The sequence below is a fragment of the Pyrus communis genome, chromosome 5 (genome assembly GCF_963583255.1).
Source record: "Pyrus communis chromosome 5, drPyrComm1.1, whole genome shotgun sequence".
Lineage (NCBI taxonomy): Eukaryota > Viridiplantae > Streptophyta > Magnoliopsida > Rosales > Rosaceae > Pyrus > Pyrus communis.
Window position 1 is genome coordinate 16907937 of NC_084807.1, and position 12152 is coordinate 16920088.

Genomic DNA, 12152 nt, shown 5'->3' on the forward strand with positions numbered 1-12152 from the left:
AGCTGCCCTTTTAGGTTTTCAACAGACCTTTTTTTTTTTTTTTTTTTTTTTTTTGTCCTAATGATAGGAGCATATTTATGCGACTTAAATGGCTTGTTCTCGTACATTTACGTTATGTTTTTTTAGTTATTTTAGTTCTTTATGCTTCTTTTGTGTGTTTTCAGGTTCTAAGGGCAAAGTATGCAAAAGGATGCCTTTTGGAGCCTTTTGGAGCAAATTAGAGATTGGAATGGATATCATATGCTTGGAGCCAAAAGGATGGACGAAATTGAAGACTTGAAGTAGGAAAGTTAAATCCTAAAAAGACCTCATGTTTGAGCATCATTGAAAACTCCTACGCATTTTAGAACACAAAAACAACATTCCTAGCAACCTTAGGACATTGTCGTGTGTTTCCTTGTGTCTCCCTTCCTTGCCATGCAAGGAAGGGCTTTGTTCCCTATTTTAAATACTTAAACACTACCACTTATCATTCACCACATATCATTCACCACTTATCATATCATACATTCATTTATCACTTATCATAATCATTCACTTATCACTTAACATATCATACACTTATCACTTATCACTCATAATCATCTACACATTTCAACCATTTAAACACATGTACTTCACCTACAACATCTACCTACTTCACCTACAACATCCATGTACTTCACCTACAACATCCACCTACTTCACCTACAACATCCACCTACTTCCCCTACAACATCCACCTACTTCACCTACAAATGACATAGCCATATGTTCCCTCCACTACTCCTATAAATACCCTTGCATTCATTCATTCAATTCACATCTCATTTTCATACACAACACACCACAAATACCTCCATTCTTGCCGTGCATATCCCTTCATTTTCTGCATATTTTCTCTTCATTCCAACCACTCCAACCACTCCTCATCCCCCAAAAAACTCACCTTAGACCTTGTGCTACAACAACGAAGAAGAGAAGAGTGCCTAAACGTTCATACAATTCAAGTTTGAGTTGTTGGAATGTTTAGGTGTTTCTTTGATTTCAATGTTTAAATTCAATTTTCTTTGTTTTGTAATGGAAGAGAAGAGTGCCTAAACGTTCATACAATTCAAGTTTGAGTTGTTGGAATGTTTAGATGTTTCTTTGATTTCAAAGTTATGAGGAACTAAACCCCCCTTTAGCTAGGGGGTGATTCAAAATACATGTTTATGCTTGCAATATGAATTGATTACTTTTGGTTGGAATTTCATAAATTGTGGATTCAATTTGTTTAACCATTTGAATAAATATGACGCTAGAATATAAGTGAATTTCACCTAATCGTTATGAACTTATATTCACAAGTAGTGGAGGTTGCTTATAAACAATCGCGTTAAATGAATTCTTGGCACGAGTTTCATGCTCATCATAGTAACGAATGCCTCGTCAACACTTATAGTTTTCATAATGCTTAATGATCTTTGATTGTATCTTTATTGTGCTGTTCACGTAAAGGACTTTTGGAGAATGTGGTGAATTGCGTTGCGCTAACCCATCCAATTCATTAACTTAAGGAAAACTTGACGGTTAATTTAAGCGGACCTAATTAACCCGGGGCGTTGAGTTTCATAATTTATCGAAAGACCAACTGAGAATCAATCTTGCATGCAAGTGTAACATGTGTGGAGAAGAACCCCTTGGCTATTCCATCATCCATATTTTATTCACATTCATATTTACATTCTGTTTTAATTGCAATCTGTTCATTTAGTTTAATTTTGTCAAAACCTAAATCCCCCTTTACTTTAATGTCAAATTAGTTAGAAATCAATTTAGTTTGTGTTTTTAAGAGTTTTGAGTCTTTTGAACTTGTTAGAATCTGTTTAGTTTATGTTTTAAAGTATTTTTGAATTCTTTGAGTCTAGTTTAGTGTTTTATATTGTTTTTACGTTTTTAAGTCAGTTTCCAAGAGATTAACAATCCCTCCTAATCCCCGGTCCAGAACGATCCCTACTTGCACCTATACTACAATTTGACAAAAAGAGGGTTTAATTTGTGTGCGTATAATTCTCGCATCACCTAACTTTTGCTTGAGCCACCCTTTTGGGTTTTCAACTCAATGAACATTTTTTTCTTTTTTTTTTTTTGTTGTTTTTTTTGTTTGTGTCCTAACTTTTACTTGAGCCACCCTTTCGGGTTTTCAACTCAATGAACATTTTTTTTTCTTTTTTTCTTTTTTTGGTGCCGTACGCAGTTTAGACTCTTGCGAACCAATGAGCATGTCTTCTTCTTAGGCGTAGCATTGCTTTAAATGTGGCGAAGCTTTCTTCAAGTAGTTAATGGTTGCTTACCCCCGTTCTCAAGTGGTGGAACTTCCTTAACATCTTCTCCCTCGACCTCTTCCACTGTGACATGGTAAACGACTTGTTGGCTCAAGCATTGACCAGTGTGTATGATTATGCATTGTTTCAACTTGAGCTGACCATTCGAACTCATGTCTAATGTTGAACGACGTTTCATGCATGAAGGTAGACTACAAATTCTATCATCCTTGGCTAGGTCTACGAGTCTTTTTCCTTCTGATATTAGTTGTTTTTCCCTATAAGGCTCATTTACAATTTGAGTTTCTCCAAAGCTGACCTTCGTGGGGGAAAACTAGTTGCGTTTTCCTGTCCAACAAGGTTGGTCAACCTGTTAAACATAGAACCTCGAGAGGCCGGTTCACCGAGTCGATTGAAAACGAGAGTCTAGGCTTGACCATCGATGCGATCAAACATAGAAGTTCGCGGCTTTTGAACCTTAAACTCTTTCTTATGTGCTGACTGTGTCACCTTCGTGGATGCTTTGGGATGGGTTTTCTCAGTGTTGCAGTAGAACTTTCTTTTTGTATCTCATTCCTTGCCCAAGTAACTTGTGGTTGCGGTTTATGCACCTTCCTTAGGGTCACCAGCGTCCATCCTTTGTTATCATTAACTGAAGGGCTGTCGATGAGGTTAACGCATTTGAGATAGCTTTCTTTGTCAGTGGTGCTTGCTTTGTCTGCATTAACCACTTTAGGCTTTACCTTTGGCGACTGTGGCCATGACATGATTGACGATGCAAGGAGAGCCACATGATCAAGGGGTTCAAGTACGATGCTTGTCGTATTTGCCATTGCCGCTTCTTCAAAGTCTAGCTCAATCTTTCCTTCTTGGGTGAGCTTCATGATTAATTCCTTAAGAACAAAGCACTTTGCCATCGGATGACTAACGACGCAATGGTACTTACAATACTTTGAATCGTTTACTCGATTCATTTCTTCCGGCTGCTTACACTCAGGCAACTTGATCACTTTGTTCTCGAGCAAATCCTCCAACATGGCAGCCACATCAGTATCGGGGAACGGGTAAGTCTTCTCCTTAAGCTTATTCAAAGTGCGTTTGTACATCTCCTTGATCATGAAAAGGTTCGTTCCACTTCACCTCCTTCTTTTTGTCTCTTGTGGAGATTCTGACAGAAGCCGTGTTAACCACTATTGCTTTTTAGGTAGGCTCCTTCATAGATTTGTCCATTTTATGCCTAAAGAATTTTCGGCAATCGACTTTTTCTTTCCACGATTGGCGATGCTCAACTCCATGTCATTGGCGTGGGTAGCCAACTCTTCGAAGGTCTAGGGCTTAATGCCTTAGAGGATGTAGTGTAATCCCTAATGCATGTCTTGTATGTATATTTCAATCGAGGATATCTCCGAAAGTCTATCTTTGCAGTCAAGACTCGGTGAGCACCATCGATTGATATAGTCGACGACTGGCTCGTCCTTCCACTACTTTGTATTTGTAAGCTTCATCATGCTGACAGTGCGATAGGTGCTGTAAAAACGGTTCAAGAATTCTCGTTCCATCTGCTTCCAATTGTTTATGGACTCAGGCTTTAGGTCTGTGTACCAATCAGACGTATTTTCCTTCAAATAATGGACAAACTGCTTTACGAGGTAGTCTCCCTCCGTTTCAGCATTGTTGCAAGTTTCAACGAAATGAGCGATGTGTTGCTTTGGGTTTCCCTTTCCGTCAAACAACGTGAACTTTGGTGGTTGGTACCCTGTCGGCATCCGCAAGCTATCAATCATCTTGGTGTATGGCTTTGAGTACATCAATGCATCCCTAAAAGTGCCTCTATATTGTGCCTTGATGGTGTTTGTGATAATGTCTTGAAGTTGTTGGATGGAAAGAAAGCTCATTGATGTGGCTTTGGACTCTGGCTTTTGTTTCCATCCAGCTTTGTCGATATGATACGCTCTTCCTCGCCAGACTCCTCGTCATGCTGATTCTTCTTTGGATCAGAGTCAACTTCTCCATCATGTTGCGATTCCAACCTACTCATGAGTGTAGCGATCTGCACGTCTTTTTCCTCGACAGTCTTTGTTAGCTTCACGATCGCCTTGTTCATTTGTGCAAGTTGCTCCTTAATGAAGGTGGCGTTGGTGGTCATGACTTGCACAACCAAAGAATGTGACTCTCCTTTAGACATCGAAGGTGCTGGCAAAGTCTCCGTGCGGCGGTTGTTGGTTGGTAATTCACGGCAGGATCCTACGCATGAGTCTGCGTCCAAAGTTGGTGACAAGGAGTGCTTCGTGAACCTTTTGACGTGAATGAACCTTGCTTACTACTCTGAGGTGTCCTCACACGTGTCATAGCAACATGCTTCGGTGGGCCCAATAAGGCCAGGCTGATGACGGGCTCGCGCCTTTGATGCTCCCCTTGATTCCTCAGCAACACCAACTTTGAAGTGGCATGTTGAAGAATGGCGACTGCCATCGCCTTGCTCCGAGTTATGACACCAATGGATTCTCCGCTTACGGCAAATGTGCTGATGCTCATTCCCTTGGTTGCAAGAACGGCTTGTCCCTTCTTTAATGCCATTAAGTTTATAGTGTGCTTGGATTTCTTGAACAGAGAAAGAGACGAGAGGTAGAGATATCCCATCAGGCATGCCAAATTTGTAAACACGAAAATCCTGTGACAAATGAGACAAGAACACGTGTAGAAAGTAAATGTTTGTATTTATGAATTTGTAGGGTTACAATCTCTGTTTACAAGTTTCCTTTGATTCGATCTCTGAAAGATGTGTGATGTGTAGGTTATTGATCCAAGTGTCGCAATGACTTAATCTTGGATGAACGAATGCCACAAGGTTTTGGCTCTTGGCAATGGAGGAACCGGCACGTGTAGGGGTGCTTGGTGGTTCTTCACAAGATTTGATGAAGAACACGAAAGGTTTTCCGAGTCTACTTGAGTGTTTGAGTGTTTGGATGCTTGAGAGCTTTAAATTTTTAAAGCTTCAGCGTCTGGGCGTGAAATGATTTTTGGACCCCTTTCTTTGTTTTGGGGCCTCCTATTTATAGACTTTCCAAGCCTTGACTACGGATGGATTTGGCCTTGATTGTGGGCTTGATTAATTGACGAAAGAATCAGGACTCGATTTCTAGGCTGGTTCGTGATTTATCTCCATCAATTAATATTCGATTAAATTAAATTAAAATCAAATAATTTCTTTCTGCCAAGTGTTGACAGCTTTCTTGATGACTAATTCGATTTTGATGGGTCACATTCATGTGTACAATTTGTGAGACACCTGGCGCATGCCACGTATGCGCTGACATGTCGAAACTTTAATGTATTGGTAAACATTTATTTGACTGAAATTTCGATGTCTACATCCCCCACTTTACCCACTTTTTCTTTCCTTTCTTTTCTTTTAGGAAATCATTTCTACACTTTTTCTTACTTTCTATACACATGTTTAATTATTTATGTTGATTCTCCTGTATTATATTATATGATTCAAATGTAATCATTCTTTAGATCCCTTTGTTTTGGCCTGCCAAGAATTGCTTTTAAGATCTTAGCAATGCGAACTTCAACATATCTACAAAGAGTACTTTGTGGCGGATAATTTAGCGACCTATAACCTTGATCTAGATTTAGGTAATTTTTATCCTGATACTCCTTGTTCAATTAATTTTATTCATGAGGATCAACTTAGGATGTCTCAATCTAAATTTATTATTGAGTAGGTTTGTTTGGATTTTTGCTTTTAACCCTATTTTTCAAACCCCCAAAAAAAAATAAAAAATAAAAAAAGAAAAATCCCAAGAGAGCACGTAAGGGGAAAAAGGCTTGACCAATCGTAATAAGAGTTCATGACTATTGCTCAACTAATAATGGCTGTCGTCTACGAATGTTGATTGATGTCGTAGATGTTACTGTGGACAAGCAAGCAAGTTAACCTGATGACAAGCCACTTGGTACTACGCAAAACTCATCAATTTGGTCCCAAAAGTTCCAAATCAAAGTCGGGTGTTACTTCAATGTACAAGTGTTTTAGTTATTATATTTGATTTATGCAATTGTTTAGATCTTTATTTTCAGTCTCAGCCATTCATTCTTATATCATTCAATGCTAAGTAGTTATCAAAGATATTTCCATCAATGTCGTTCTCATCCTTTGATAAATTGTTACTACACATCAATTTGGTCCCTAATATCAAACTTTACACAGAATTTAGTTGAAATAAATGGCGTTACACGCATATAATTAGCTTTCAAAGCAAAATATGTTCGACCGACATTAATCACGTGCCACACGTACAACCAATTTTGACAGAATTGGACATGATGTGTAGTATCAAAGGATAGGAATGACACTGGGAAATTTGCATGATAATGTTTGGTTTAACCTGTGAAACATGATTTATGCAACAGTCCAATCTCCACCCGCCATACAATGCATAATGACCCAATATAATCTTTAAAACAGACAATAAAGGTTTAACCTTGAATCAAAGAGTAAAAACGAAAGGTTTAACATTGAGACGTGTGTCAACAAAAAAAATTCAGCTTCGAAGTTTCTACATGGACCACATAGCAATGGATATTTCACAATGGATCCTATTTTCAGCTTTCTTGGCAACTCAATAAAAACTATGACAAACTAGTGTAAGGTGTAGTGACTCATATTTTCATGAAAAACTCTTCTCAGTAAGATGACAGTCAAATATATCTTGAAAGAGATGTACCAAATGCAGAGTTCCAAAATGCCATTTTCGAGGTTACTGAGTGGTCATATCTGGTAGGTGCTGCCCAGCTTAGCACCATGCTCCTTAATTATCTGAGCCGAGCGCAGGATAATCTCTTCTTCAGTAGAGTATAGCTCTCCTTTGCTCTATAATCACAAAACAAACATTGAAGCATATGCTGAACCAATCAGTGTAATAAGAATATTGAAGGGAACAGGGCTTACCATATGTTTGAGGTTACATCCGAGAGTCAATTCAGCAAATGAACTTTCTAAACGAGACAGGAAACAGTAAGGGGCCTCCTTTCCCAAGAACACCTTCGAGTGTGACCTTAGCATGCTCTTTATATCAGTTGATATCTGGGGAATCTTATCCAAATCATTAATTTGCAGGGGAATTTTGGTGACAATGGCACGCCATTGCGCACGTGACTTGTTCACAATTACCTACAAAATGTACATGAAACTATCTGAGATACTGTAGAAAGAAAACAGTCTAAATGGGTTGATCAAGCCGCTATTTTAAGGTTAATCCATACCCTGGCTGTACTTGTACGATGAACTTTGGTCATTTCAACCTTAAATGATTGATGGTTTTCAGCATAATAGGTGCCCATCTCTAAGTGTTATACCAAAAATAGAAAAGCACCAACCTGACTAGAAAAGAGTGAATTAGGAACTATGACAGGGAACTTCTCGGCATTCAGTAAACAAGTAGTAGTAAGTCCCATTTCCACCACTTGACCTTCAATAGATCCAGCCTGCAATAAGTACATTTTTAACACCGTGAAGAAACAAAGTACCAAAAGGAGGAAGCAGATACTACATTAAATATCACACAAAATACCAGAAATCATTGAGTCGGAACAAGTACAAGACGGTAAATGTCTACCCAATGAACGACAGATCCCTTTACTTATTTGAATAAATCTATGATTATGTTTGGCTAATAATTTATAACACTTGCAAAGAGAGTTAGAACGAAACAAGCATAAAACTAGTTAAATTGCAAATGAGGATTATTAAATCTAAATCTTCATTTCCTAAATGGCTAACCATTCAGAAACAAGTGTTGTTCTATTCAATGTTGGGTTGAGATCACTGTACAATGTAGCCACCCAGGGGCCGACTAAAAGATGCTCGATACTTGTAATGATTGCACAATTCTGCAACAGTCAACAAATAAAGAAAATTGAACTATGTAAATCTACCCTGGTCATGCTGACATGGTAATTCGTACAACCTGAATATTTCCTTAATCTCATTATGGTGCTCAAACTTGGAGAAACGATGGCACTCGAGGCACAGTTCTCTAACTAGATCACAGGAAATCGGTGCTTAAGAAAGAGAGAGAACAAAAAAAAAAAAAAAAAAAAAAAAAAACAAAAAACTTTGCCTATGAAAATGACAAATGAAATCAAGTAGCTGAAATGCACCAAGAAACACATAGAAACATACTTTTATAGTATCTCCAAGTGAAAACGGCTTTGAAAACTGCATAGACAACCCACTCAGAACATTTCCAAGGATGTCTCTGGCAGCAAATGCAGTAGCAACTCCTGCATTAAGTGCAGCAGGGAAAAATTCAGGTTTTTATAATATTAATGGCAATAATTGAATAACAGTTCAATCCCAAAATAAGCATCCATATATGTAGCTGTCATAAAATCAAGAGATGCAACCTTCAGGTCCAAACTAAAACCAATAACTATCTTTACATATTATAACAACATAAGTATTACAAAGAAAGCAAATTTAAAATCTTACTTGCAAACTTTTGTAACTTTCATGAATGAAATAGAGATGAAAAGAATATGTAATCAGAAGCAAATCCTCACCTCCTATGCCACCAACTGTCAAAATTGATTGTACAGCCACCCCACATGCCTCAGCTAAAGCCATTATCCCAATCACAAAAAGACCAACGGATGAAATGTTGTCCATAGCTAGCAACTTGTCCCGATCAAGACCAGGCAAAGTTTGAGTTTCTAATGCACGAGTGAACACGTTTGTCTTCCACCGATGTAGAAACCACACAAATGAAAGGATAACTGCACCTCTCCATGCTGGTGCAAGATACTGCGCAGCTATAGTGGTTGGTGCTACCATCACGGCACTGCAAATCAAAGTCATCTTAATCACTCAACAATGTAGAAAACGAAACTGCATAAATGTGAATAGAAAAATGATTATGAAGCATATACTGGAAGTTGGAACCACTAACATTTGAGAAAATGCCATGAACGTAACTAGATATCGCACTGGGTCCTCCAAAGCACCCCAAAAACTTTTCTCATATGGAACTTGCTCTTCAGATGGACTTGCAGATAGCAAAGCAGCACGCCCTTGATTTCCGTAATTGTGAAATCTCCTGAAAAGCCTCGGCATCACCAACCAAGCAAATATAGTACCTGCCAAAGTACAACCAACAGGAACAACCACATTTCTAAGATGTGGATTTGAATCCAGCAACTGCTGAATATAAGGAGACAGTTCAGTGGAGGTTTCTTTAGCCTTCTGTCCAGTAAAAGTTGCCGCATCCAATGCACTCTGCCATGCATCCTTAAACTTGCCAACCCAGTCACTTCCAACAATGCCACTATTACCAACATCCACTTCACTTCCACCAGAAGCAGCCGGAACTCCTAGTCCTGGTTCCCCAGTTTTATCAGCATTGCTACCGAAAAATGATGAGTATGAACGGCTACTAAAAATTGGGTTTATCAAAGCCAGTGGAGTAGCACCCCTAATCTGTGTACTCGACAATGTAGATGAAAATGCTGAAATGGGTTTCGTACTGTAAGATTGGATATTGATAAATGATTCAGAACCCAATGCTCTAGAATGAGCCTTTGCAAAGGTGTTATGAGATTGTGTTTCCTTCGAATGGTAACTCCGATTTACAAAAGCATAGGCTGGTCTTATATGACCCGGATCAGTGTAGTTCACAATTTTCCAATAAGAAGTATACGACTGAAAGGACTGCGAGTTCAGAGAGCAAGGGGTAGAATTGCGAAGTGATTTCAACATGGAAAGCCTAACTCCAGCCATTACCGAAAACTTAGTATAGCAGAATATGCTACAATAATAAGGGCATTGTTCGATCTCTACAAGCTTAAGAGGACCTGATTGAATCCAATAAAACTCTCATGGCATCTTAATCTGCAAATTTGGGTTGAAAAATAGAGAAAGTAAATCACTAATAGTGATTATAGAAACAAAATGCAAAAACCCAGTCAAAATCTAATGTAGTTCAGGTAATAACGCATGGATTCAAGCTTAACAATGCTGACTACACATTTGAACATAAATCCTAGACCCCTGTTTGGATGCTGAGAAAGTCAAGATAAACCAAAAACAAGACAAAACCCATGAATCAATAAACTCTTTCTTTCAAGTTGGTCTCCAAAGATCAGAATTTTTCTTAAATTCCTTTAAATAAAAAGCTAAAAAACTATTTTTGAACCTTGTAATGCTGGGTTTCTTTTAAGTCGTTTTCTGGGCAACCAAACAGAGAATTATAGTGGGGATTGGTGGTACCGACCTGCGACGGTTGATTTTGGCGGTCTACATGGACATACTGAGAGACCCAGAAGAGCGAGCGAGCTTCTTTACTTGCTTGGGAAATACGAAAAGCCGAGATAGCTTCGGACCTCCGCTGCGTATAAAAGAGAAGGCGGTGTAAAGAATGATGTGACGAGCAAGCGCTGCTACAGCTTCCGATTCTTTCCTTCTGGTCCGATGGTTTTGACTGACATGTTAGTATGATAATCTAACGGTGAAGAAAAATAGGCTGAATGAGTCGGATCTAATTGTAAATTTGCAACGAACCAATTTCTCCAATTATTTTATTTTTATTTTATTTTTAACAAGCAGTACTTTATATTATCACGCCTAAATTTTAACCACTGCAAGTGGTTAGTGAAATTACGGTACGCTTTCAAGTCACGTTTACTTTCTGGTTTGAGGCACGAAGTTAGTAAAAACATATGTGATTCCTTGGCTGAAAGTTTTGGGATGATTTGTGTCTAGGACTTGCATTTTGGACCTGACTCGATCCGTTAATATTAGTATTTAGGTAGATGCTTAACGGGTCAGGTCGTTAATCAGTGAACTCGTTAACAACCCATTAAATAACGGGTCACTTTGGATCAACCCGTTAGCACCTGTTCGTTAAGGATGTTTAAGTTTCTTTTTCTTGTGATACCTACTGCTTTACTTGATCATATCTTCCTCATCCCAACTTTCGAGATTCTTTTTCTTGGTTCCAAAATGTTATAGTCTATTTCCTTTTTTATCATCGACAATCCCTTGAATCAAATGAGTCAGCAAATCTGGAAGGTTTTGAAGGGATGCTTGATTACGTTTGAGAGGACATATCATCAAACATCCTAGAAGTACCTTCATTGGCTTGCCATCTTTGCAACGCTTGCGGAAGGCTCATGTGCAGGTCGATGCCAGACTTTGGGTCAACACTTGCGAAGGGCTTTCATGTGCAACAAAAACTAAACTAGATATCCAAGTCAGCACCCTTTTATAAATCCTTGTAGTTAATGTGTAATTGTATTGGAAAAAATAAAAATAAAAATTGTTAATGGGTGAAATTGGTGATTTTTTAGCTTAACAGGTTGGGTTCGGATGACCCGATAGCTTAACGGGTCGGGTTCGGATGATCCGTTAGCTTAACAGGTCGGATTGAACTCGGTCCAAACTCAATAAATCCGACCCGTTTACAGGCCTATCTGTGCCATTGGATTGTTGCCAGATGTGAGTTGAAATGCTTTTAGTCTTTCTGGGTCCCACCAAGGATTAGTCTTACTCTATTATACCCTTCAGAGTGCCACATAGTTCAATCTTTGACAAAAAAAAACACTATCGTGACATATTAATGCTTGTTTTCATTAACACGAAATGATTGTTGCTGTCATCATAAATGTCAGTATTTTATAGCAATCGAACTCTCATATAATTTTGATTTATTATAATTTATTATTGTTGTTTGCCTTTGACCCAGATATGAAAAATAATTTATCATAATATTATACCTAACCAACCTATGCTCTAGACGTTTAAGAGCATCTATATTGGTGTCCTAAAAACAGTCCTACCATTGTATTTCCTTAAATGTGAAGACT

General features: G+C 38.4%; 1 protein-coding gene across 2 annotated transcripts; it reads right to left on the minus strand.

The window, feature by feature from the left end:
- Nucleotides 1-6789: 6789 nt before the first annotated feature.
- LOC137734724 (mechanosensitive ion channel protein 1, mitochondrial) lies at nucleotides 6790-10624 on the minus strand. Of its 2 annotated transcripts, none has more exons than XM_068473990.1 (7): nucleotides 10562-10624; nucleotides 9242-10179; nucleotides 8856-9133; nucleotides 8476-8576; nucleotides 7671-7778; nucleotides 7243-7464; nucleotides 6790-7164 (listed from the first exon to the last, which is right to left on the minus strand). In XM_068473990.1, the coding sequence occupies exons 2-7, from the start codon at nucleotides 10066-10068 to the stop codon at nucleotides 7063-7065; spliced, it is 1638 nt and encodes a 545-aa protein (XP_068330091.1). In that variant the 5' UTR covers nucleotides 10069-10179; nucleotides 10562-10624; the 3' UTR covers nucleotides 6790-7062. The 2 variants fall into 2 exon arrangements, with proteins under 2 accessions (XP_068330091.1, XP_068330094.1); XM_068473993.1 differs by having other exon boundaries at nucleotides 10484-10569.
- Between the last annotated feature and the right edge of the window lie 1528 nt (nucleotides 10625-12152).

Coding starts and splice junctions, on each gene's coding strand:
- LOC137734724 (XM_068473990.1), bottom strand. CDS start 10,068: ATGGCTGGAGTTAGGCTTTCCATGTTGAAATCACTTCGCAATTCTACC. Junction 8,577..8,855: donor GACAGTTGGTGGCATAGGAG/GTGAGGATTTGC, acceptor CACTTAATGCAG/GAGTTGCTACTGCATTTGCT. Junction 7,465..7,670: donor ATTCACTCTTTTCTAGTCAG/GTTGGTGCTTTT, acceptor TACATTTTGTAG/GTAATTGTGAACAAGTCACG.